General features: G+C 34.3%; 1 protein-coding gene across 3 annotated transcripts in view; it reads left to right on the forward strand.

The window, feature by feature from the left end:
• Positions 1–25,969, forward strand: part of LOC120420797 (nocturnin) — a 69,436-nt gene that overhangs the window by 5,306 nt on the left and 38,161 nt on the right. Inside the window, exons 1-2 of one of the 3 annotated variants that reach the window (XM_039583909.2) lie at positions 10,726–11,323; positions 16,174–17,057. The exons of 1 other annotated variant lie outside the window; for it this stretch is intronic. In XM_039583909.2, the coding sequence (XP_039439843.1) occupies positions 16,669–17,057 (389 nt within the window). In that variant the 5' untranslated portion in view covers positions 10,726–11,323; positions 16,174–16,668. Of the gene's footprint in view, positions 1–10,725; positions 11,324–16,173; positions 17,058–25,969 lie in introns of those variants that run through there. One more of the 3 variants, XM_039583911.2, reaches the window with a different exon arrangement.

The raw sequence follows: 25,969 nt of genomic DNA on the forward strand, positions 1-25,969 counted from the left end.
AATGAACTTCATTGCCGAATTTCGGTTAGTTTTTACCGAATTCCGTAATTTTTAGTTTACCGATCTGTTTAGCAGTTGAAAATTCGGTAAACTTTACCAAATTCGGTACAATAATCTCAGTGTGTAAAATTCCATTTTTACAAAAATTTTGAAGAATTCTGAAAAAAAATATTTTTTCCTTTTCTTCAGGCCTAAATTGAAAGGGGCCTAATTTGAAAGGGGAGGAGGGGCTACATAAACTTTGTAAAATAATTGCAAGGGCCTTAAAACAGCTGATTTTCATTTAAATATTTCATTTCTTCAATATAAAAAAAAAAAATGTAAGCTTTAAAAATTGTCTAAGTCATAACATGTAGGGGGAGAGGGGGTAATACGCACCCCCGGGGCAAAATGTACCCCTGCTTTTCTCAGTATTTGGAAGAATTTTCCGGGGAAAAAATCATAGAAATTGGAAGCTTAACATTGCCAAACCATGCTGGAAAAGTTTGAGCATCGTTGTATAAAAACAGCTTAAGTTATTTGCAAAACTTCAAAATGTTGTGTTTTCAAATTTTTATTGAACTATCATTATGATTTTTGGACAATATAAAAAGCATTTATTGATATTGTAAGTGTTGAGGTATATATTTTTTGCCATAATCTTCATTATTCTGTAGATAGATGAGTCCAAAAACCGCTTTGAAGCTCCTTTGTAAAAACAGCGACGTCATCTAGTGGTGACTAGTGGAAACTGCTTTTACCCGGTGCATTTTGCCCCATGTTGTGGTGAATTTTGCCCCGTTGTTGTAGTGCGTTTGCCCCAATGTTGCGGTGCATATTGCCCCGAATGGTTGTTTGAAATGAATCAAAAATGATTTTAGAAATTTGATATTTTCGAACAATTTTGAGGTTTTTTAAGACTTTTTTCACATGGATGACGAAGAATAATAGTTGTTTTAAAACATCGAACAAAATTCTTCCACAGTAATGCTGTAATGGTTGAGAAATCAAGGCTTTCCCTTAGGGGGTGCATATTACCCCCTCTCCCCCTACTTGATTTGAAAGCATCGCCATTTGATTTTATCTCATAACTACAATGTTTCCGATATGCAAATCATCTCGTGCATAATTCAAAAACCTGCCATCAGGACCGAGTGCAGCACCACTATCAACGAGCCTGTAGTTGACGCAAGTCTTCCATGTACGTAATCACCTTTCTCTATCAACTACGAGTCCGAGCATAACCAGCATCAACAAATCGTGAACATCCGTTCACTTTTAGTTCTTCTTATAAAACAACCTCGTGCGGCGGCGATTTCACGCTTATCGTGCGCTGTCCCTCCGCGAACCTTTGGGATGATCCACACTATAAGCCACTCTTTATCTGTGATAAATTATGACGACTTCATCGCAACCCTCGTCCCAAAACGTACCAAGTGGAAGTCGGGGCCGGCAAACGTGATCGGAATTGCGCGATTGCGCGAAACTTCATACTGATAACGAGTCTGCTTACTACAAAGTGGTGAGTTCCCTTTAAGTTGCAGACTTTGAACATTGTCTGGGACTTTTGTGCGACTTCCTCAAGTGATAAGTTACATTTTTGTGACGATGACTAAACGGTTTGAGTAACCAAGAAATTAGGAAACGATTGCAAATTAATCCTAAATCAATTGGGAACGCTCAAACGAATGCACCATCTAACCTAGTCACATGGTGTATTATGTAAACACTACTCAACGAAGTGTGCACCGAGTTTATAAACATTCCCTGTTTAATCGATTTTTACAATGGCGTCAAAAAGGTTAAACTATCAGCTGGTGGAATCTATTCTGCAGACAACGTGGAACAAAGCTGCGCCAGAGACAAGAAGACATCCAGTTTGAAGAATATCGTGCAAAGATTGAACTAGTTCTGCTACTCACCACAGTGGCGCTTTTTTGACAGTTGATGAATGGTGCATTCGTTTGAGGTTTAGTTCCGCACATGTGAAACTCACGACAATCTACAATTTAAGCTTGTTTGTTGATCCTAATGTCAATGCGATAGTTTCCAGCCCGAACCGTCTCGGATTGGTAATTGATGCTCGTTGAATCCGGCGAGTACTACAACTTATTTGGTAAACAGAGATATTTTTTTTCGACAGTCCGTCTGGAGATACGGGATTCTGTCATGGTCATCGTTTTCGCCGTAAACAAGGTCGTAAATACAAAATACTCATCCTGGCGGAACCCTTAACAATAAAAGCAAAGTTCAATTCTACTTCTTCTAGCGTTATGGGGTACCAGATAGTGTGTACGCCGTGTGTAATCTTGGTCCACAAAAACAAGGGGAGTTCAACAGCCGCAAACCGGTTCACAGCCGGCTCGAGCGAGGTCCTTATGTAAGGCAGAACAGAATCGAACCGGCTGGGCCGGGGGAAGATAGCTGGCTAGAAAATGGCAATACAATTTAATTTTACTTTTTTCGCGAAGTTCTGTTATCGCGGAGAGGATGTCGTTATCAGTCAGTTGCAGGTTCATAACATTGAAGCAGTTCAAATTTGAGATTAAGAGTGACAGTTTAAATTGAGTGAATTATGACTAATTGAAGGTTGTTGATCTAAGAAATTTTACTAATTAGGTCACCTACAAAAAAAAATATTATTTTATTTTTAAACTATGCTCACACAAATTTGCAGCACTCAATTAAGAGCAAAGAGCTCTCGAATCTTTCTCATATAACTATTAAAAAATCTTTATGTTTTGAGTATACCTCTCAATAATTGCATACAGCATCCCAAATTCCGGTGGAAACCAAATCGAATTCGATCAGCAAACTTTCTCAAACCAACGCTAAAACGCTTGGCGTCAGCCAATTCACCAGCAGCTGGTTCTGCAGACATTTCTGGTCGCTGGAATTTATGTGTCTGTCGCTAATTGCTAGAAATAATTTCTCGCAGACGCCACCACGACTTGTTTACTTTTGCTCACATTTGTTGTGATGTAGACAATGCTCAACCTATTATTTCTAGTGATGATTTAAGCCGGACACTATCTCGCAATTTTCAACCACCTCCTAACGAATTAATTAGTGCATATGGCTCGAAAAAGAATTTCGTGAAATTAGCAAAGCAAACTGCTAATCTCAAGGTGATAATGACCGAATCGTGGCGAATTAAATAATGCGCAAATTTATGACCGGACTTGAGTGCTTCGGAATGGTGCCTCTATGAAAATAGAACGCATGAGAGTCTTATTTTAGTGACGCCCAAAGAATTGAAAAAAAAAATCGTTGTTAACCTAACTCAGATCACCACTTACCTCGTCGTACCGGAAGCAGCATAATTTTTTGATTAGAAAGTTATGTAAAAAGTATTTCGAAAATATTCGGCGGATGCCTCATCACACTGTAACTTGACCAAACTAGGTAAGTCAAACAAAATATCAACTTGCAAAACTCGGTGGTAGAAACATGTAAACCCCGATCGAATTTCCAAAGTAGATGATTCTCGATGGATATTTCATCACGCCAGACTTCTTAAAAACTTTAAAAACTTTAAAAACTTTAAAAACTTTAAAAACTTTAAAAACTTTAAAAACTTTAAAAACTTTAAAAACTTTAAAAACTTTAAAAACTTTAAAAACTTTAAAAACTTTAAAAACTTTAAAAACTTTAAAAACTTTAAAAACTTTAAAAACTTTAAAAACTTTAAAAACATTCAAACTTTAAAAACTTTAAAAACTTTAAAAACTTTAAAAACTTTAAAAATTTTAAAAACTTTAAAAACTTTAAAAACTTTAAAAACTTTAAAAACTTTAAAAACTTTAAAAACTTTAAAAACTTTAAAAACTTTAAAAACTTTAAAAACTTTAAAAACTTTAAAAACTTTAAAAACTTTAAAAACTTTAAAAACTTTAAAAACTTTAAAAACTTTAAAAACTTTAAAAACTTTAAAAACTTTAAAAACTTTAAAAACTTTAAAAACTTTAAAAACTTTAAAAACTTTAAAAATTTTTAAAACTTTTAAAACTTTTAAAACTTTTAAAACTTTAAAAACTTTAAAAACTTTAAAAACTTTAAAAACTTTAAAAAATTTAAAAACTTTAAAAACTTTAAAAACTTTAAAAACTTTAAAAACTTTAAAAACTTTAAAAACTTTAAAAACTTTAAAAACTTTAAAAACTTTAAAAACTTTAAAAACTTTAAAAACTTAAAAAACTTTAAAAACTTTAAAAACTTTAAAAACTTTAAAAACTTTAAAAACTTTAAAAACTTTAAAAACTTTAAAAACTTTAAAAACTTTAAAAACTTTAAAAACTTTAAAAACTTTAAAAACTTTAAAAACTTTAAAAACTTTAAAAACTTTAAAAACTTTAAAAACTTTAAAAACTTTAAAAACTTTAAAAACTTTAAAAACTTTAAAAACTTTAAAAACTTTAAAAACTTTAAAAACTTTAAAAACTTTAAAAACTTTAAAAACTTTAAAAACTTTAAAAACTTTAAAAACTTTAAAAACTTTAAAAACTTTAAAAACTTTAAAAACTTTAAAAACTTTAAAAACTTTAAAAACTTTAAAAACTTTAAAAACTTTAAAAACTTTAAAAACTTTAAAAACTTTAAAAACTTTAAAAACTTTAAAAACTTTAAAAACTTTAAAAACTTTAAAAACTTTAAAAACTTTAAAAACTTTAAAAACTTTAAAAACTTTAAAAACTTTAAAAACTTTAAAAACTTTAAAAACTTTAAAAACTTTAAAAACTTTAAAAACTTTAAAAACTTTAAAAACTTTAAAAACTTTAAAAACTTTAAAAACATTAAAAACTTTAAAAACTTAAATATTTTAAGAACTTTAAAAACTTTAAAAACTTGAGCCAAGTGCTCCAAAGTACAATCACAGTTTTTTTTTAACTTTGAAATCCTTAGCACATGTTTCGTCCAAATTAAAAGAGAAGGTATAGGTACCGTCTCGCAAGAAGTCCCATTGAACCATAGTACAAGATGACAAGGTCCTTTAAACCTCCAGCCGACATTTAATCGCTCCGCATAACTAACATTCACTGATTGGGATATGCCAAGGGATGCAAATCGGACTCTCTTGCGATCTTGGTCAGCTCCGAGGAGCCCGCTGATAATGCATTTGGCGGTGAACGGTTCCGGGTGAGTGGCCCTTAAACAGACGGGAGCGCTCTCGTTTGAAGGATTTCCATGATCTACATTCTCCGATTTACGGCTGGCCAGTTACACGTGCAGTAGGATTACCGTTCTCGTGCTCGCGTGTCTCGTCCGAAAAAGGAAGGTTGTTGTTCCCCTTCGGCTGTCATAATCCGCGATGGAATGCGCACATTTTTTTTCTACATACGACCTACCCGTTGACTGGTGGTGATCGATGTGATTTTGCTGCGGAGTCGTTGATCGATGGTGACAGTTTTATTGGACGATTATTGTTTGAACTAATTGACTGCAGGTTCGAAGCTAGCTGATTGGAAAGAGTGTAATCCCGGAGATTACCTGGGATTAGAGCTCAGTTCAAGATCATTATCAGTCAATACGATCGGCACCCATCAATATCCAGCTGAACAAAGAATTTCCTTACAGCTAACCAGCCGGCAAATGATGCCGTTTAAAGTCTCAATTACCGTCGCAATTGCGGCCAGCCCAACACCGGTGAAATCATACATCAATTCATGCTCAACCCCGTTGTGAATATGATCTCGAAGGTGGTCCTCCTTACTGGCGCTCGAATTGTTCAGGAAGTGTGGTCCCGGTCATAAACTCTGACTCGAGAGATATCTCTCTCACGGCGCTGATGATCCCCGCATAATTCACACCTGCCATCTCCATCCAGTTACCTTTCGTAATAAAGGAATACCGTGCAGTGGAACTACTTTGAGTATTTTTCCATCCGCTTTCCTGATTTACAGGTTCGTCGCTTTGAACGGTTCACCTCAACTCAACTCTCTTCACACCTTTACGCCGTTCGGGCCGGTAGACGAACCGTGTTCATTTGCATTAGCATTCTTCTTCTTCATCAGTTAAGTAAATCTTCCTCGCGGTGATTGCTGCTTGTTCAAAGTGCACCTATTTGCATTATTATTACAATTTTACAACCGACGATCCCCGCTGTCACCTTAATGAAGATAAGGGCAGCTGTCGCGGGTGTGTCTGGCGTTACTGGAAACCGGGAAGCTTGAGTCCAGACAGGTCCAGACTACAGAATCAACTTGACTGGGTTTCTTTCTGCTGAACGATACACACAAAACCGTCACGCAAATAACCTTTTGACACCGGGAGCTAGGTTCGTCGCTTGAAAGGCGCCAACCGGCGTTCAAGTCACGCCACCAAGAAATGACGTTTCTTTAAAGAAAATCTGCGCAATAATCAGCTATGAATCACAGAAGAATCTTTTTTTCATATCGTCTCGATTACTTTTTTCAACCAAAATGCTTGATAACAAAAAACTGCTGCTTAGTCACCAAATAATTACGCAAAAAGAGTGGAAAGTTTTAAGCCACGTTAAAGATACTTTTTTTTATTCCACCTTATCCCACTTCAAACAAGCAATCTCCATCGATTAGGTAAGGCAATTTCGTTCAATTAGTTTGCAAGCAACAATAAAAAACAGTTGCTTCTGACGCCGCCAGAAGTCAGTTGAAAGACAATGGCGCTTTAAATGGTTGAGAGTAAACACATTTCGCACATGTCTCTTAAGGGTTTAGTAAAAGTGAAATGCATACACTCTGTGAGATTAGTTTGTTCTGCTGTCTTTTTTCTTCAGGGAACTATGGAGAATCGAAACAAGTTGCAATGTGCGAGAACAAATAGTGCCGTCTTTACTTGCGCAATATGTTATCGCAAATAGTGGGACAACTTTTTTTCTCTCTCTCATGTTTGTTTATTCACGTTCAGCTGACAGTTGACTGTCAAGTATGTGTACGAGATATTAAGTAATAAAAAGTTGGTGAGTTCGAAAGGGATGAAAGCTTGAATGTTTTGAATATTCTATGAAAAATTAAACAAACATTTAAGTTCAAGCAATATCAGTTACCTGCATAATTCTAAAATACTACAATTTTAATTTAACAGATGTGCTTAAAGTATTATCTTACAAAAACAGTCATATTTTAATATAAATCCACTTGCATTTTTTTAATATGCGCTTACTGAACACCGGTCTTCGACATGACCATGACACATTTTTGACGAGTCTTCCCTCCAAAAATTAGCCGATTTCGTCAAAGCAGCCATTTAACTCGACCAGTATTTGATCAAACGTCACCAAATTCGTTTTTGTATGTTACTTTTGAAACAAATCGTAAAAAATATTTAAAAAGAACTCTAAAATAAATTTTAAAAACAAAAGAACACTTTAAAAATGCAAAACATATAAAAAATCAATATTAAATAAACTAAGTATACAACATAACATTGATAATATTTGAAAAAGTTTATATAATTAAAATAATTTCAATTCTGGTAATAATTGGAATAATAAATTTTAAATACCTAAAATATTCAAAATTAAAACAAATAAGATTCAACACATTTCAAGTACAAAGAAAGCATTCAAAATTGAACATATTCAAATATTTAAAACAATTCAGAAATTATACCGAAAATACTGGAAATATTTAAAAACCAAAAAAAAATCTAAAATATTTAATTACTCAAAAAACATAAAAATTTCAATATTACTTAAAAAATCTTAAAATTATTTTTAATTACTAAACACATCAAATACTTTAAAAAATTAACTACTTTAACACATGAACTCCCAAGCTTAAGAAAAAACGGGGAATTTAAATGGAAATTTCTCACGCTTAGGAGTTTAGGTGTTAAAAACATAAAAATACTTTAAATACTGCAAATTCTATAATTGTTTTAAAAAAATTATTTTGCATGAAAAACTTTGAAACCTATAAATTCTAAAAATACCTGGGTAATTCTCCGCCAAGTCCCACGGAATTGAAAAAGTTGCCCCGACCCCTCTTTGATTTGCGTGAAACTTTGTCGTAAAGAATAACTTTTTCGAATTTGGGCTTCATTTATTATAAACTTTCAAAAAACTGCAAAAACTGTAAAAACTTTTAAAACTTTAAAAACTTTAAAAACTTTAAAAACTTTAAAAACTTTAAAAACTTTAAAAACTTTAAAAACTTTAAAAACTTTAAAAACTTTAAAAACTTTAAAAACTTTAAAAACTTTAAAAACTTTAAAAACTTTAAAAACTTTAAAAACTTTAAAAACTTTAAAAACTTTAAAAACTTTAAAAACTTTAAAAACTTTAAAAACTTTAAAAACTTTAAAAACTTTTAAAACTTTTAAAACTTTTAAAACTTTTAAAACTTTTAAAACTTTTAAAACTTTAAAAACTTTAAAAACTTTAAAAACTTTAAAAACTTTAAAAACTTTAAAAACTTTAAAAACTTTAAAAACTTTAAAAACTTTAAAAACTTTAAAAACTTTAAAAACTTTAAAAACTTTAAAAACTTGAAAAACTTTAAAAACTTTAAAAACTTTAAAAACTTTAAAAACTTTAAAATCTTTAAAAACTTTAAAGACTTTAAAAACTTTAAAAACTTTAAAAACTTTAAAAACTTTAAAAACTTTAAAAACTTTAAAAACTTTAAAAACTTTAAAAACTTTTAAACTTTAAAAACTTTAAAAACTTTGAAACCTATAAATTCTAAAAATACCTGGGTAATTCTCCGCCAAGTCCCACGGAATTGAAAAAGTTGCCCCGACCCCTCTTTGATTTGCGTGAAACTTTGTCGTAAAGAATAACTTTTTCGAATTTGGGCTTCATTTATTATAAACTTTCAAAAAACTGCAAAAACTGTAAAAACTTTAAAAACTTTAAAAACTTTAAAAACTTTAAAAACTTTAAAAACTTTAAAAAATTTAAAAACTTTAAAAACTTTAAAAACTTTAAAGACTTTAAAAACTTTAAAAACTTTAAAAACTTTAAAAACTTTAAAAATTTTAAAAACTTTAAAAACTTTAAAAACTTTAAAAACTTTAAAAACTTTAAAAACTTTAAAAACTTTAAAAACTTTAAAAACTTTAAAAACTTTAAAAACTTTAAAAACTTTAAAAACTTTAAAAACTTTAAAAACTTTAAAAGCTTTAAAAACTTTAAAAACTTTAAAAACTTTAAAAACTTTAAAAACTTTAAAAACTTTAAAAACTTTAAAAACTTTAAAAACTTTAAAAACTTTAAAAACTTTAAAAACTTTAAAAACTTTAAAAACTTTAAAAACTTTCAAAACTTTCAAAACTTTGAATGCATCGAAGATTCAAGATCAGATGACGCACTTGCTTTGCAGTTTAAGCTCATTTCTAGAGTTTTTTTTGAAAAGCTCCAATAAACAAAATTTTGATTTTTTGCTTTATGGGTGTTTTGAATACCCTTGACTCAAGGCGGTTCTAAAAACGCCCAACAAGCAAAAAATCAAAATTTTGTTTATATGACCTTTTCAAAAAAAACTTGAGATTTGTCCTAGGAAGTATCAGAATTCCAGCAAATTTATTAATTTGGTAACCTATTTGGCAAAATCTGAAAAAAAAATTAAAATTTTGAAATGGTTCACTTCTGATTATTTTCACTGTAAACCCAGAAACTGAAATATGTTGAAAATTAGCATAATGGTAATTACCATTGCAGCGAAATTTTGTATTTTAATATTCAACTATTCAAATTTGACTAAAATTGGGTCGCATAATTCGAATTTGATGTAAAAGTAAGGTCGTTGCAAATAGATTTCAAAGTTTATGTCGTCCTCGCCTTCACAATTGGGTTCTAAAGCCCTTTGTCAATTTTTATGAACAACGGTTAAAAACACGATTAAAAACCATTTCTGATCATCTTTTCTTTCATTTTAATGCAAACTTTTTTTTTTGACAAGACAATATTTTTTCGATGGATCAACTATGGTCCCCTTGGAACGAGCTGTCAAGTAGGAGCTTTTCTGTCAAGAAGGACCGCGAGGTTAATTTTTCAAAATTGGTATAAAAATCCATTTTCAACTCTTTGTGGGGGTCATTGTACTCGGAAAAATAAGCTTTATCGCTGTAAACAATAATATCAGCAATCTAAGCTTCATTTTAGGACCCAATTGGATCGAAAAATCAGGGTATAATTTTTTTTTCAGTTAAGTTCAAAATTTGAAAAGACGTGCAATAAGACGTGCAATCAGCTGAAAATATTTTAAAATGCATTTTTCTGCTTTTAATATCATTTTGAGCATATTTGAGCTATCTTAAAAATATTTTTAATTTTTCAGAAATTTCAATGTACAGTGCCCCAACTAAAATTCTTGGCGAAAAATAAATTCGTCAACATTTAGATATTTTGAAAACTAATGACACTTTTTAAATTCAATTGTTGAAAACATGGCTTGAATTTTTATTTTTTATTTTTTAAGCATTCCAAAAATAGTTTTAAATTGAGAAAAAAAAATTGCCAAAATTGCTGTAAACGCTAAATTTTACAAAAAAAAATTACAACTTTATCATAATCAACATTCAAGTCCTTTCTCTCTCACTACAAGCTTCTTCGTGTATGCAAATATCAGCCAAGAATCGTGAGCTTCGCGACGTTGTCAGCAGTGTGTGCGCTCGAGTAGCTTTTAGAACCCTTTCCTAATAGAAGTCGTTGTCGTGCTCCGTCGTCATCGGTCGTCTCGTCACTCGCGGGGTTCTGGGGGATAAAACCAATGCCCCGTTCTCGGCTGCCAATTAGTATCCGCTCAGTGCTTCGCCGATCGAGATCGATCTCATTAGGCAAACCGGACTCGTATCTCCCAGTGAGCAGTTTTACATCGCGTTTTTTTTTCTTTACTCTTTTGTGTTTTTGTTTTGTTTCACTTGCTTGACGCTTTACTCCTTTTTTGTTGTTGTCGGTCATTCGTCGAGCTCGTTTTTTTTTTTCGCTCTCTGCGGTAATTGTTGTGTTTTGTTGATCTTTTGTGTGTGACTCTCCTTAAGGAAACGATCAATTTTGTGGTTTTATCAGAGTGGTTCCTGTAGGAGTTCGCGATCGCGTTTCTCAAGAAGGAAGACTGAAGAAGAGCCCGACCGGCGTCGAGAGCTATTTTTAGACCCGACTCAACGGAAGAGCCGTAAACCACATGGTTGAGCCGGCTTTTGTTTGATAGCGCCGACGCCAACGCCAACGCAGAAAGAGAGGTGTGTTCCTCAAGAAGACAACACGACCGGATCGAAAAGCTTTAGCTCACGTCTCAGCGATCGGGGCTCGGCACTCGGTTGAGATTTGCGCAGTGATAGAGACATTGATTGGAACTTGGGTAGACTGACAAGCTAGTGTTTTAGAAATCAGTGCTAATTAAGACTCATTTATAACGTTACTGTGAGTATGATTGTTTGATAAGATTTAAAAATTTGGTTGTGATAAGCAGAAACGAGTGATGATCTTGGCATGTGAAAGAAACAGTAGTTTATTTCAAGAGTCTCAGCTTTTTTTGTAAATTTGCCCATTTTTACCTCTTTAAATATTTTTTCCTTTTTTTGGCAAATCCATTGTTAGAATATCCAATTACATCAAAATTAACTATAGTACAAATCATAGTTGAAAGGAACTCCAAAACTATTTAGGTTGCGAATTGCGAAATTATGAATTGATTATTTACTAATAAAAACTAATTAAACTAAAAAAAATAATCCTAGAAAAAAAAAGAGAATAAATAACAAATAAATGAGAATAATCCCGAATTACTCGTATTATCTTATAAAATTAAAAAAAAAAATCATCGTCTTTTATATGATTGACACCTAACCTGTTACATTTGTAACAATTCAAACCAATTTTCGATTCGGGTTCAGCGTACAAATTTTAAGTACCGTGGGAATCTACATTCCTTTCGTCACCTGAATACCTAATGTAAACTTGCCACTCATTACAGAGATCACGTTTTCGAAGCACCACCAGTAAAACAACGTGACTTTTTGTATGTAAATTACAGTGCCGCCTAATTGAGCTAAGATCCCCTTTCTAGATCACTTCAGGCGACCAAGAAATACACAACTTCATTACGGAGAAGTCAATCAACGTGCTCTGAAGATCATGTAAACAAACCACTTAACAGGTTCGGACTGGTTCAAAGTTGTAAACATGGGAGCAGCTTGTTACGTCGTAAATTTATACAATTTTTCCAAATATCTGGTGGTTCCGCTTGGAAGCAAACTTATAGTCATAACACAAAAATGTCCATCTATCATGGCGTTGTTTATGCCAAACTGCCAATTGACACGTCGCGAATTGGACAAACGTCGATCGTTTACATTTTTTGTTGGTGCTTTGTGGGACATAAAAACAAGAACCCTATCGAGAGGGTTTATTTTTCTAGCATTTGTGAAAACTTCTGTTTTCAGTCGTTAGTGGCGTAACGAATGGCGCTGAATTCTTATTGCTGTAAAATCTTTGTTTTCCTTACCTTTTATAGAAATGTTTAAAATAGCAAAATTTACAAACACTATTTATTTTTTAATATCTCTATTATATTTTTTAAATTTTTTTATCCGTATATGAATTAAATCGTGTATGGAGCAACTTAATCCGGATTTTGAGGCCAACATTTGATCATTTTCTCCAGATTATTTTTATGTTTTAAAAATTCACTTAAAACATTACATTTGGCTTGAGACAAAATAGCAATTCCCTACAAAATTGGCCAATTTCGTGCCTTTTTTGCTATTTTCATAATTTGGCTCACACATTTTAATGGCCAAAGAAGCAATTTTCTGTTATTGGTTTACCCATACAAGGCACCATCCAACGAAACTTCCGATAATTGAATCAAGAAAAAAATATTTATTTCGCTGTCTTATTTTAGATTGTTGAGCATTAGTATGACTCTTAAATTACTCTAAAATTATTTAGAGTTAGAAATCCAAGTTGGCGGCAAAAATGGCGGTGATGAAATATCAACAAAAAAACATTTTTTTTAATTTAAAGGCTTTCAAATTTGACTAAAATAGGGTCGCAGAACTAAAACTTGAAGTTAAAAGCAAGAAAATAAAAAAATTTAAAGAAATGTTCGTGATTCGATTATCCGAAGCCCAATACAAACCTTCGGATAATCGAAACTTCGGATAATCGAAGTTTCGGATAATCGAGTCTGGACTGTATTTTTATTTTTGAAATTTGTTGGTATGTTTAACCCTCTACAACCTAACCCCGCCTCTAGACGGGCTTCGATCTAAAAAATCGCCAAAAATAAATTTTCCAACCGATTTTTGATCTTTAAAAAGCATTGGAAAGAAGAACTCTTAAAATTTTAGAAAAATTCAGGGTTGGAAGTTTAACTTGTTTTATGTGACTTTGCCAATGTTTTTAAAAATGTCATTTTTTTAGGGGTCAACTTTGGCTGTGTTTTTTTAGAAACATTTTCTTTATTTTCAGTAAAAAGAAGTATGCAGTAATTTTTGTAGTGTCCCAGACTATGCTTCTACGCATTTTTTGCAATTTAAATGATGATGGTGCCATTCTATAGCAAAAAATGTGAAAAACATGCAAAAAATTGAAAAAGTGACTGCAAGAACGTGAAAAAATTAGATAGGCAAAATGTTATTTTATTGGGTGGTAGAATAGGCCAAATACTACCAAAAACAAACATAAACTAAACAAGATAAATGCAAATTAAAATACTAAAAATGAAACAAGAAAAACATAAAACAAGAGAAGTAAAGTTTTTCGTAGAACAAAAAATGCTCAAAATGACCTCCTAAACACGGGAAAAATAAATATTCTCGAAAAAAAATTTGGGCAGTAGAGGGTTAAGGGAACAAAACTCGCAACTATTGAGCCAAAGAAAAATATTAACAAAAATTTGGCCGCATAGCTACCATTTTTTGAAAAAATGAGTTTTATGGAAAAAAACAATTTTTAAATGTAAAATCAAATTTTCAATCGAAATTATTCTTCAGATTTTTTAAAGGTGCACCTTTTTCAAGATATTGCCACTTAAAGTTTTATTTTAAACGACGAATTCCAGTTTTTCGATTTTAAAAATAGTGTTCATTTTTGCAAATATTCTGTCCTTTCTTGAAAATATTTTTTCTCTAAATTTGAGAAAATTTCTTATGAAATTGTATAACATTGGAGAATTTGACCTCTGATTGCTGAAAACAGCGAATAAAACAAAAAGAAACAAGAAAATTTAAGTGTTTTAACCCTTTCAGGCCTGAATTTAAAAAAAATATATTTTTGTTGTCTAATTATGGGAAAAAAACTTATTAGGACCATACGAAAATTATAGGCTAGTTTTCAAAATTTTGATTTTTGGGTCATATATGACCCATCAGGCCTAAAAGGGTTAAGTCTGATCCATACAACCTTGAATTTTATAGTACCATTTTTTCAATATCTCAAAAAGGTTAAAAATTTTAACATTTGTGAAAATTTCTAATCAAATTTTTAACATTTTGGAATCAGGACTTACATTTCAAAAGGCTGATTTTTTTTATATTTGCATTTGATTTTGAACACCTGAGCTCTTGTTTAACCTTAAACCGTAAATTTTCAAAAAAATATTTTTCAAATTAATGATGGAAAAATGATTCTTATGATCAAACAAAAATTATTGGTTTTGTAATTTTGATTTTTGGGCCATCTGGCCTTAAGGGTTAAATAACTCAACAAGAAAAAAAAAGTTTTTAGTCGTAATTTTATTACAAAGTGAAATATTGTGTTTTCACTGTTTCACAGTTCCTAATGAAACACCAAAGTATTTAAAGTGTTTTCTTTTGTATCAAATATTCCAATTTTTATTTAATTCAGAAAATGCTCAATTTATAGGGCTGATGCATTTTTTTTTTTATTTTTGCAAAATGGCGTATTTTTTTAAACACTAAAATTTCCATCAGTTTGAATTTTTTCAGTAGAATATCTCCTCTTTTCGTATAAAATATTAAAATTTTTAAAACATTTATGTATGCATCTAAATACTCAAATTTTTGTATCTAATCCTGAAAACAATGATGGCGTGCAAACCTATACAACAATTTTAGTTATTGGCTAAAAATTTACTTACATAAAATTCTTGCGTAGTGAAAATCAATACCAAATTTTGCGTCATTTGAAACCAATAGTGCAGTTAATGGAGTTTGAGTATTTTCAAAATTCAGTCCAGACTCGATTGTTCAAAGCCTCCACAATGGAATTTTCCAATGATCAGAAGCTCTTCATGGACTTTTCGGATAATCAAAACATAAAAAAGGCTTTGATTTGATTTTCTTATTTTTTCAATTCAAATTCTTTACCGTCATCTTAAAACTTAAAAGCAATATTGGAGTCATATTTGAGCACAAGAACCCAAAAAGATAACAAAAAATCCCAACTCTGTAATCGAAACTAAACTGTTATACGGTTGTGTGAAAATTAGAGCATTTTACGCAAAACTCACATCATACTACAAAAATTGTGCATCATTTGATATCCATATTGTAATTAATAAGAACATTTGCGTATTTTCAACACATGAAAACGATATTCTGTGAACATATTTGAGTTCTATGACACTGTTAAATGACACTACTACATTATTAAACCTATGTTTTTTTCGAGCAGCTTTTAAAGTTTGAGAGATTTTTTCAAAGTAAAAGTCCATTAAAAAAAATTTTGAATGAGTTTCCTAATTCCTAAGATACATTGTAGAATTCATAAAAGATTTTAATAGATGATAAAAAATAAGAAATTTCTTCAAGTTAACTTGTTAGTTTCAGTAATTATTTTATGACTATTAAAAATATTCACCACAACGACTACTTAAGAGCTATTAAAAGCTTTAAAGCAACATGAAACATGTGCAACGAATTGATTGATACCTAATAATTTAAAAAAATAATTAAAATTTCAGAATATTTTCAGCAGGCAGAAGTTGAGTGATTTGTTATTTATTCAATAAGTGAAGATTTATCACAAGTTATATAATCACTGATTTTGAAGAAAATTTAACGATTCATAAATCATATTTCAAAGCAAACCCAGAATAACCGGAAGAATTCTCGATAATGTCTTACTTCCTCAAACTCAAAACAAATATTTCGCGCAGTTTCCTCTCAAATAAAACCAAGAGACGAAAAAAAACCTCTTCTCACATGCCAAAGATCATCACTCGTACTGCAAAATCCGAACCGTTTTCAGCCCGTTCAGCCGCAAAACAACGCGCATAAAACAAAGCACTTCGTTCATCTTCTTAGCTGTCGCCGCCACCTCGATCACCACAACCGCCGCCGACCATTCCGGGAGTGACTAACCTCAACCATCCGCCGGGCACACCATTAGACCGCGCCGAACGACCTTGATCTTGGGAAAGTACCACCACCAACCGACCGTCGTTCCCCCTACGGCCGTTCCCGAAACCGGCTACGCGAGAGGGGGCCTGGCGGTTCTCTACTAAGCCGTTGCGCGAGAGAACTACGAGAGAGTGAGAGAGCGAGAAACTTAAGGTGCAAGTGCAGCCCCGTACGGAGATTCGCGGGGGTCGTGTTTTGATTTGGACTTTTCCGCGTTCAGTCTTAAGTAAAAGTCGAAACAAGGCGGTCAGGTTTTCGGGATCGTGGAGAGATCGTGAAATATTTGGTCAACAGAAGAAGACGTGTGAATTAGTGAGAACTCGATTGATATTTGAAGCCACTTCGGCGTAGGAGATTTTTTGAACACACTTTTGATCAGTGATTGGTAGCGGATCAGTGATGAGCAGTGCGTCGTCGCTCGTGGACCTGCTGACCTGCGGAGGTCAGTTCGGCAACCAGCACCACCAAAAGCCCACCAATGGGCAGGTTTCGCGCATGGTGTCGGAAGATCCGTACCGGGCCAACTGCCGGAAGGACTCGTCCGACCTCGGTCAGCTGGACTCCACCGAGGATGAAGCCGACGAGGAAGAAATCGACCTGAGCCAGTTCGCGGACGAAAAGCAAACCCGGGCCTACTTTCGCAAACGGCTCGCCATCTTCGAGGCGTCGATGAAGACGCCGGCCGCGGCCAACAGGCGCCTAGCGGCCCGCAAGATCGAGATGGAGTCGGCTACGGCCGGGGACTACGAGTGTATTCCGCCGAAGCAGCTGCTCATGTACTTGGTCAGGTAATTAAATCAACGCGCGGCGGCGCCTCTTCATCTGGTTGGCGTTGTGCGCCCTTGTCATGACTTCATTTTTGGAAATTAAGGTCCTCAAGAGACTGAAAAAGTTCGCACCAGATCATGCCCCAACAAAGAGGAAAGAGATGTCAATTCAACTGTCACTCACGTGGGTCTTCTATTTAAGGTCTTAAACTGTGCCAACAGATCACTACACCATCGACCACATGAGCTGTAAAGGCTCACTGGGTCTTGAGTTTTTCTTTCTCAACCGGAGTGTGGGGGTACTGTGGAGTTATATAAGGTGGGCATCTTTATCGTTTTCGCGAATGGGATAATTAGACCGGCCCCTTGATGAGCCAGCGCGATCGTGTGAATTCATTACATTTAATATGGGATCGGTGTATCGATGGTACAGTACTGAAACCGAATGAAAACTAGGTGAACTTAAGCAGCGATTGAAGTTCTATAGAGTCAGTGTGGATGTGGACCACGAGGTTTGGAGTCTCGTGTGGCATAGAAACTGATATTGTACTTGAAATGAGGGCTTGTCAAATCTTTAAATAGTGGGATCAAACACTGATAAGAAGGTCACGTTTAGTTTCTAGGCGGCACTTTGATTCTAGATGGTCAAATTGAAGAATTATTTGTAAGCCCAAGTAACAATTTCAGTTTTGTAATAGTCTCTAAGAGTTTCTGTAGAATTCTTAAGAAAATTCAAATGAAATGCTTTATGGTCCTACATGCTGAGTTAAATACCAGTTAAATCAACATTAAATCCAAAATGGACTATTTTAGGAGGTTATCAAGAGTATTTTTGAGGAGCATGTTAAAACTTACCAGTTTTAATGTGTGCTTTATAAATACATTATAGAGCTCTTCAAAACAAGATTAAAACTGCTTGGCTTGGAAAAAGGTTTTCTTGAAGTCTGTAATTATTCTTGAATGCTATATCAGGGCATGAAGTATTTATTTATTTGTTTTGCAGTAAAACCAAAAGGTTGTATATCAGAGGGAATGACATACAAATTTACTTGATTAAAATAAATTATTCTTACACGCAAATACAATGACTGATGGCAGATGATAATAATTTGGCAATATTATTTATTGTAACTAAGAAATATTTGTTGAAGTTTATACTTATAATAAGCCACAACAGTTATGCAAAAAAAAATCATCGACCAATTTTCAAAGATAGCTCGAAAAATTAGTGTGAGCACTTTCAATTCCCTGAAAAAAAGTGGTTATTTTTTCAAAAAATAATAATTTTTGCTTGTTGTTGCTTCCAAATTCAATATGGCTGCGTTTTTTTGTCCCTTGCTTCTTTCAGCAATATGGCGAAATTCGATAAGTATAAATGCTCTTGATTAAATATATTTTAAATCTATTCATTCTTGAGCAGTTCTGCCCCAAAACTAGCCAGAACATACCAGATTTATAAAAGACTTATAAGGACTTTAATCAGAACCAAAACGTTTTATCATGGTTTTCTACAAGATTATATCGCACTTGGCGTGACCGTAGCACATGCAACTTTTTCAGCTGCAAGTAGATCGCCTTCGTTGGTGGAGAAATTAAATTTCAAAATAACTGAATTAAAAACAGAAAGGTTTTTTTTTTGCTTTTCAACGATATTTATTCATTCAAAAAACATACAGCATGAACACACATAAGATCACTTAATGAAGAACCAACTGACGCAACTTTATTCGTGTAGCTTTATAAACACTGCACTTATTATCACTATTGTTAAGTGATCGTCACAACATTTACCGCAGTTTTTTTTTTACTTTTCCCTTCACTTACACAAGTAGACAGTACAAAAAGACCATATTATTGGTTGAAATAGTTATTCACAAAAAAAAATACAAAAAACTGCAACAATAGCACAAATGACACCTTGAGCGCAACTGTCAATTATTGGGCGTAACAATACACAAAACTAGATCTGATGGGTTTTATCGAAGACTAATTTACGAATATAAAGTTTTATGGATAGCCTTTTGTATACCTTAAGTATTTATGCCAGTCCTTGTTAAATCTCAATAGTCTGCAGACATGTAGCAACACGGGAAAATGGCGGATAAGCATTTTGACTGCTGGAACAAGTTTCGATACAAAAGGTAACATTTTCACAACACAAAAGCTGGCTTCCCGGTTACCTTTTAACATTACGGGTTTTGTTAAATAGTTAGGGGAGAGTGGGGAGACTTGATCCCCTTTTTTTGTATCGCACATAACTCTGTCAATTTCTCACAAAACTTTGAACTTTTTGCATGAATTGAAAGCTTAAACATTCAACTATGTTTGGCTGATAAGGGTATTTCATCAGATAAACTCTTCGAATCATGCCAAGCGTTTTAAAAAAATATTTTAAACCGGCATGTTCAAAATGTTGGGGGTAATTTGATCCCCCTTTCAATATTTTTAAGAAATCTAAAGCTAAATGTTTCTTATTCATCCAAACTGTTAATTTTCTATAAGTTCCAGCAATTTGACATTAAACCTGTACGTTTGTGTTCAAAATATAACAAGTTTAGCATGCAAAATATTTAAAAACTTAAAATTTTCTTTTTTAGACCAAAATTGAGCATGTTTACAAAAGCTGGTAATTTTGTTTACAAAACTTTTGAAAAATGGTTCAAACTGCATTAAGTTATGTACAACTATACTAAAGGAAACTATGTAAGAAAACCCAGCCCAAAAATTTAATCTTGAGGCTGATTCCAGTGACTGAAAAAATGCAGGGATCAAGTCTCCCTAAACGCACTTTTTTAAACAATTAATTGTAAAAATAGTATGACGATAAATTTAACGTCAAATGCGTAAGGGTTTTGGAGTTGATATGTTTATCAAACAATTCATGCATAAAAAATATTTTTTTGAATAATTTTTGAGTGTTTTCTATACTTATCAAAACAAAGAAAAAAGATCTCTTGGAAGTTTTTTGCAGCACTTTTTAGAAATATGTGTGTAACTCAATCTAAGCATTTTTTATTTTTTTTCTTTGTTTTCTACAATGAGTTTTAGTCAATTTCGCACAACTTTCTAGAACAACGCTAATTGTTTTACCCACATGCTGACGAGATACAGGCTTGGGATCAAGTGTCCCCGGGGATCAAGTCTCCCCACTCTCCCCTACCTGTTGTTTCAGAATTTGCAAAACAGTTCCAGCTATCAAAATGCTTTTGCGACCTTTCCAAATGACGCTCCAGAAGTGTTCCCCAAAAACTATCAACCAAGCACACTTTATCGGAAATAAATTCAAATTATTATTTTTTAATATAGAATTATTTCCCACAATGTAAAAACCGCAGGCAGAGTCGGATGTGTTTAAAGGTGAAATAAAAATTCACTAAATCTTTAAAAGCACTTTTTTGGAGCCAATTCCAAGGCACACAACAGTATTAACTATTTCAGGAAAATATTATATATTATTCTTTTCATCAAAACTAAAACACAATAAGAAACAACAAAAAGCCATTTTTATTACACCTTGAACGTAACAATGAATAATCTAACTGAATATTCATGAATAATTGTTTAGGGAACAGCTTCACGTTCTGCACAGAACGAAGTTGCAGAGATACTGACAGTTTAAGTCTTACAGGATTGTAAAAATGCTCTTTGAAGACGGGATTGATTTAAGGCAGACTTCGATAAAGTCATTTAGCAACAAAACAACCTCTTCAAGATAGTTTGAAGTGTAAGGAATAAAACCAAATTAAAACCTAATATAAAATTCTTAGCATTATCTTGAAGAAATCTTGAAACTATTATTAAGTTTTGTGACCATAAAACAAGTAGGTTTAAATCAAAGCTTTAGTAATACTTTATTGCACTTTTTAAAACTTTAATAAAAACTTATAAGAATACTAAGCATATCATTTGTTACTTGGGAAGCAGTCTCTTCTCTTCTGAAAACTCTACTTGTTTTGTAGTTTTGATAAAAATATTGGAAAATACTTTCAATTTAATACAAGTATTTGTTATTTCTAGCATGAAAATGCTGCAAGCCGGTTTGGCTTGTGCCGTTCAAACAAAAAAAAAATCAAATCAAATTATTCGCTCTACAGCATTGCCTTGGCGTTCTCGATTGCGAGATTCCTACTCGAAACTAGGTGTTCGAAGGCTTGATTGTTGAGGCAATTGCAAACCTCTTTTTACACTTTAGCTTCCATCTACCCCGGGATTCGAACTGACGACCTTTGGATTGTTAGTCCAACTGCCTACCAGCGACTCCACCGAGGCAGGACCCAGGGAGACGACTCCTACACCTGGACTGAGCTAACGACCTAACCTTTTTTAGGTTAGTCCGGGACCAACATTTACTTCCCTTCCGACGGAAGGCGTGATCAGACAAATCTCGTCTCGAAAAATGCCACCGGGACCGTCTGGGATCGAACCCAGGCCGACTGGGTGAGAGGCAATCACGCTTACCCCTACACCACGGTCCCGTTCAAACATTTGTGCGTAATGTTCACGTATGGCTCCGATAAACAAGACGTGTCCAGAATCTCGACAATTGTGCCGTGCTGCCCATTATACAAATATGTACCGGAGAAGAATAATAAACAATGGGCTCCAACATATTTTATTTTTGATTGATTTCTTTACAACTGCTTTGGGAATGTGACATGCATTTCAATGCGCTTAGAACCTTTTTACTGTCATATAAGTGAGGATATAAAATAGCTCATCATAATTTTATTTCTTTTCACTACAAAATTAAACCATTGTGTACATTTTGCACGACATTTTGCACATTTGAGGTAACACGTTACGCGAATAGCTGTTCTCCTTTTATCCTAAAATCGTTAATTTCTTTAACCAAAACTTCTAGAACTTTATTCTCTTCTTTTTCTTTTTCTAGATATTTTTGCGTGAAAATGGCAATCTCTGTTTAGATTTAAACAATTATATGTCTGCTTTCAGATTTTTGGATCTTAAGCAATTTTTTTGCTTTTTCTTTTTGCCTTCCTCACTGAGGTAAGGCTATAGTCCTGCTCTGAAAATGAACTTTTTATTAAAAGCTCCTAGGCCCACCTTCATGTATACATATCGACTCAGAATCGAAAACTGAACAAATGTCTGTGTGTGTGTATGTGTGTGTGTATGTGTGTGTGTATGTGTGTGTATGTATGTATGTGACCAAAATTCTCACTGAGTTTTCTCAGCACTGACTGAACCGATTTTGATCGAACCAGTTGCATTCGACTTGGTTAAGGGTCCCATACATCGCTATTGAATTGTTTGAAGTTTTGATAAGTAGTTCAAAAGTTATGTTTAATAATGTGTTTTCACAAATACCCGGATCTCAATTATGTGCATGTAAACAATATCCGGATCCATCATCCGACCCATCGTTGGTTAGGTATTTGAAAGGCCTTTCTAATGAGTCCAAAACATCGAAGATCTGGCAACCCTGTCTCGAGTTATGACCACTTAAGTGATATTTATGTGCTTTTTTGAAGCCGGATCTCGCTTAAATGTATGTAAACTGTGTCCGGATCCATCATCCGACCAATCATTGGTTAGGCAATTGAAAGGCCTTTCTAATGAGTCCAAAATATTGAAGATCTGTCTCGAGTTATGACCACTTAAGTAAAATTTATGTACTTTTTTGAAGCCGGATCTCTTTTAAATGTATGTAAACTATGTCCGGATCTATCATACGACCCATCGTTGGTTAGGTAATTGAAAGGCCTTTCCAATGAGTTCAAAACATTGAAGATCTGGCAACCCAGTTTCGAGTTATGACTACTTAAGTGATATTTATGTAGTTTTTTTTAAACCGGATCTCACTTAAATGTATGTAAACTATACCCAGATCCATCATTCGACCAATTGTTGGTTAGGTAATTGAAAGGCCTTTCCAATGAGTCCAAAACATTGAAAATCTGACAACCCAGTTTCGAGTTATGACCACTTAAGTGATATTCGTTTACTTTTTTGAAGCCGGATCTCACTTAAATGTATGTAAACTATGTCCGGATCCATCACCTGACCAATCATTGGTTAGGTAATTGAAAGGCCTTTCCAAAGAGTCCAAAACATTGAAGATCTGGCAACCCTGTCTCGAGTTATGACCACTTGAGTGATATTTATGTACTTTTTTGAAGCCGGATCTCACTTAAATGTATGTAAAATATGTCCGGATCCATCATTCGACCCATCGCTGGTTAGGTAATTGAAAGGCCTTTCCAATGAGTCTAAAACATTAAAGATCTGGCAACCCTGTCTCGAGTTATGACCACTTGAGTGATATTTATGTACTTTTTTGAAGCCGGATCTCACTTAAATGTATGTAAACTATGTCCAGATCCATCATCCGACCCATCGTTGGTAAGGTTATCGAAAGGCCTTTTCAATGAGTCCAAAACATTGAAGATCTGGCAACCCTGTCTCGAGTTATGACCACTTGAGTGATATTTATGTACTTTTTTTGAAGCCGGATCTCACTTAAATGTATGTAAACTATGTCCGGATCCAACATCCGACCGTTGGTTAGGTAATTGAAAGGACTTTCCAATGAGTCCAAAACATTGAAGAACTAACAACCCTGTATCGAGTTATTGCCACATAAGTTATATATTGTGTTCTTTTTTTTTGGATCTCAGAAAAACTGAAACCACTCATATTACCCATTTTTGTCAAAAAGTGAGGAAGGCATCAACCACAAAGGTGGATTAAGTTAGTTTTACACTGTTAAAATTGAAATATGTATAAAGAAATATGAAGCATGCTTATTTTTTAGTAACTTTTTTTTTCTCAAGAAGAATGGCCAAAAACTTGTTTTGTGTGAGTTGGCGGAGAAATATCTTATTATAATGAACCTTCTTAAGCCAAATAATCTCAGCTATCGTCAAAACTTATTATGGGACTGTTGAGTCGCGGGGTGATGTCGAACCGGGCACCGGTTCTGTGAGCGGAGTGGCGTAATAAAAACACTTATTTTCCACTCGCTACAAAACTAAATCATTTTATTTAGTCAATTAATCACACAGATATTCACAAATAACAATTTACTTACAAGTTCGGTGTTTTTTCACAGCTACTCTTCTTCGCTGCGCCCGTGCTCCCGCTAACTCAGAATGTTTTCAACTTTTCTGCTCTTGATTAGCGACAGCACGGGCACCATATAAACAATAACAAACACTGACACTACGCAAAACAGGGGGTTGCTTCGGCGCCGTACGAGGGACGCGCTCCGTCGCAACAGGGACCATCCATAAACCACGTGGGCACCTTTTTGGGAATCTCAACCCCCCCCCCCCCTTCGTGGAAAATTGTTCATACATAAAAAATCTTTTTTGTATGGAGCGTGGACAATCGCATACCCCCCCCCCCCCCCCCTTAAAGTGTCCACGTGGTTTGTGGATGGTCCCTATATATTTCACAAAACATCGTATTTCTAAAATACCGGCATCATGGGTCATTAGGGTGTAATATGGTTGTATGGAAAAAATAAAGTTGTCCAAAGTTAGCTAGCACAGCAACTTTTTGGTTCCTTTTAGGGTCCTTAACTACTCCCAAAAGTTTGGGAACGAATGGTTAAGTCTCCACTTTGCGCAAAGCGATTCAATTTTCCATACAAATTTGAATGGGAAAAACTATTTTTTTCGAATTATGATATTTAAAAATCCACGTTTCACGCTACACTAAATCCCCTAAATACGCTCCCCCCGATTGCGCCTCCCCCGTTTTGCGCCCCCCGAATTGCGCTCAAACCCCGAAATAACGCTCCCCCCAAATAACGCTCTAAGTGGCGCAAATCGGGGGAGCGTTATTGCGGGGTTTTGGCGTAAAATGGGGTTCTCTGTTTAAATGTACTTGATTTACATATAAATGAAATATTTGTATAAGGGGTTATCCACAAAACACGGATAAGGGGCCATCCATAAATCTGGGTTTCCAAGAACTCCCGGAAGTCATGCCCTAGATATCTACTTGATCAACGGGGGTCTATATGGGTGAACTAACCATCGGTATAGCTTCAGGTAGCTTCAGTGAACCACGATGAATACCGTTCGCCATGTTGGATTGTTATGGGTCCTCCAGAAACTCCCGGGAGGTATGACCTGATGATGTACCTGATCAACGGAGGTCTATATGGGTGTTTTAACCATCGGTATAGCTTCCGGTAGCTTCAGTGAACCACGATGGATATTCTGGGTTACGTTGGATTGTTATGGGTCTTCCAGGAACTCCCGGGAGTAATGACCTGATGATCTACCTGATCAACGGGGGTCTATATGAGTGTATTAACCATCGGTATAGCTTCAGGTAGCTTCAGTGCACCACGATGGATATTCTGGGTTACGTTGGATTGTTATGGGCCCTCCAGGAACTCCGGGAGTTATGACCTAATGATCTACCTGATCAACGGGGGTCTATATGAGTGTATTAACCATCGGTATAGCTTCAGGTAGCTTCAGTGCACCACGATGGATCTTCTAGGTTACGTTGGATTGTTATGGGCCCTCCAGGAACTCCCGGGAGTTATGACCTGATGATCTACCTGATCAACGCGGGTCTATATGGGTATATTCATCATCGGTATAGCTTCAGGTAGCTTCAGTGAACCACGATGGATCTTCTAGGTTACGTTGGATTGTTATGGGCCCTCCAGGAACTCCCGGAAGTTATGACCTGATGATCTACCTTATCAACGGGGGTCTATATGGGTATATTAACCATCGGTATAGCTTCCGGTAACTTCAGTGAACCACGATGGATATTCTGGGTTAGGTTGGATTGTTATGGGTCCTCCAGGAACTCCCGGGAGTTAAGACCTGATGATCTACTTGATCAACGGGGGTCTATATGAGTGTAATAACCATCGGTATAGCTTCAGGTAGCTTCAGTGAACCACGATGGATCTTCTAGGTTACGTTGGATTGTTATGGGTCCTC

The sequence above is a fragment of the Culex pipiens genome, chromosome 2 (assembly GCF_016801865.2).
Source record: "Culex pipiens pallens isolate TS chromosome 2, TS_CPP_V2, whole genome shotgun sequence".
NCBI classification, from domain to species: domain Eukaryota; kingdom Metazoa; phylum Arthropoda; class Insecta; order Diptera; family Culicidae; genus Culex; species Culex pipiens.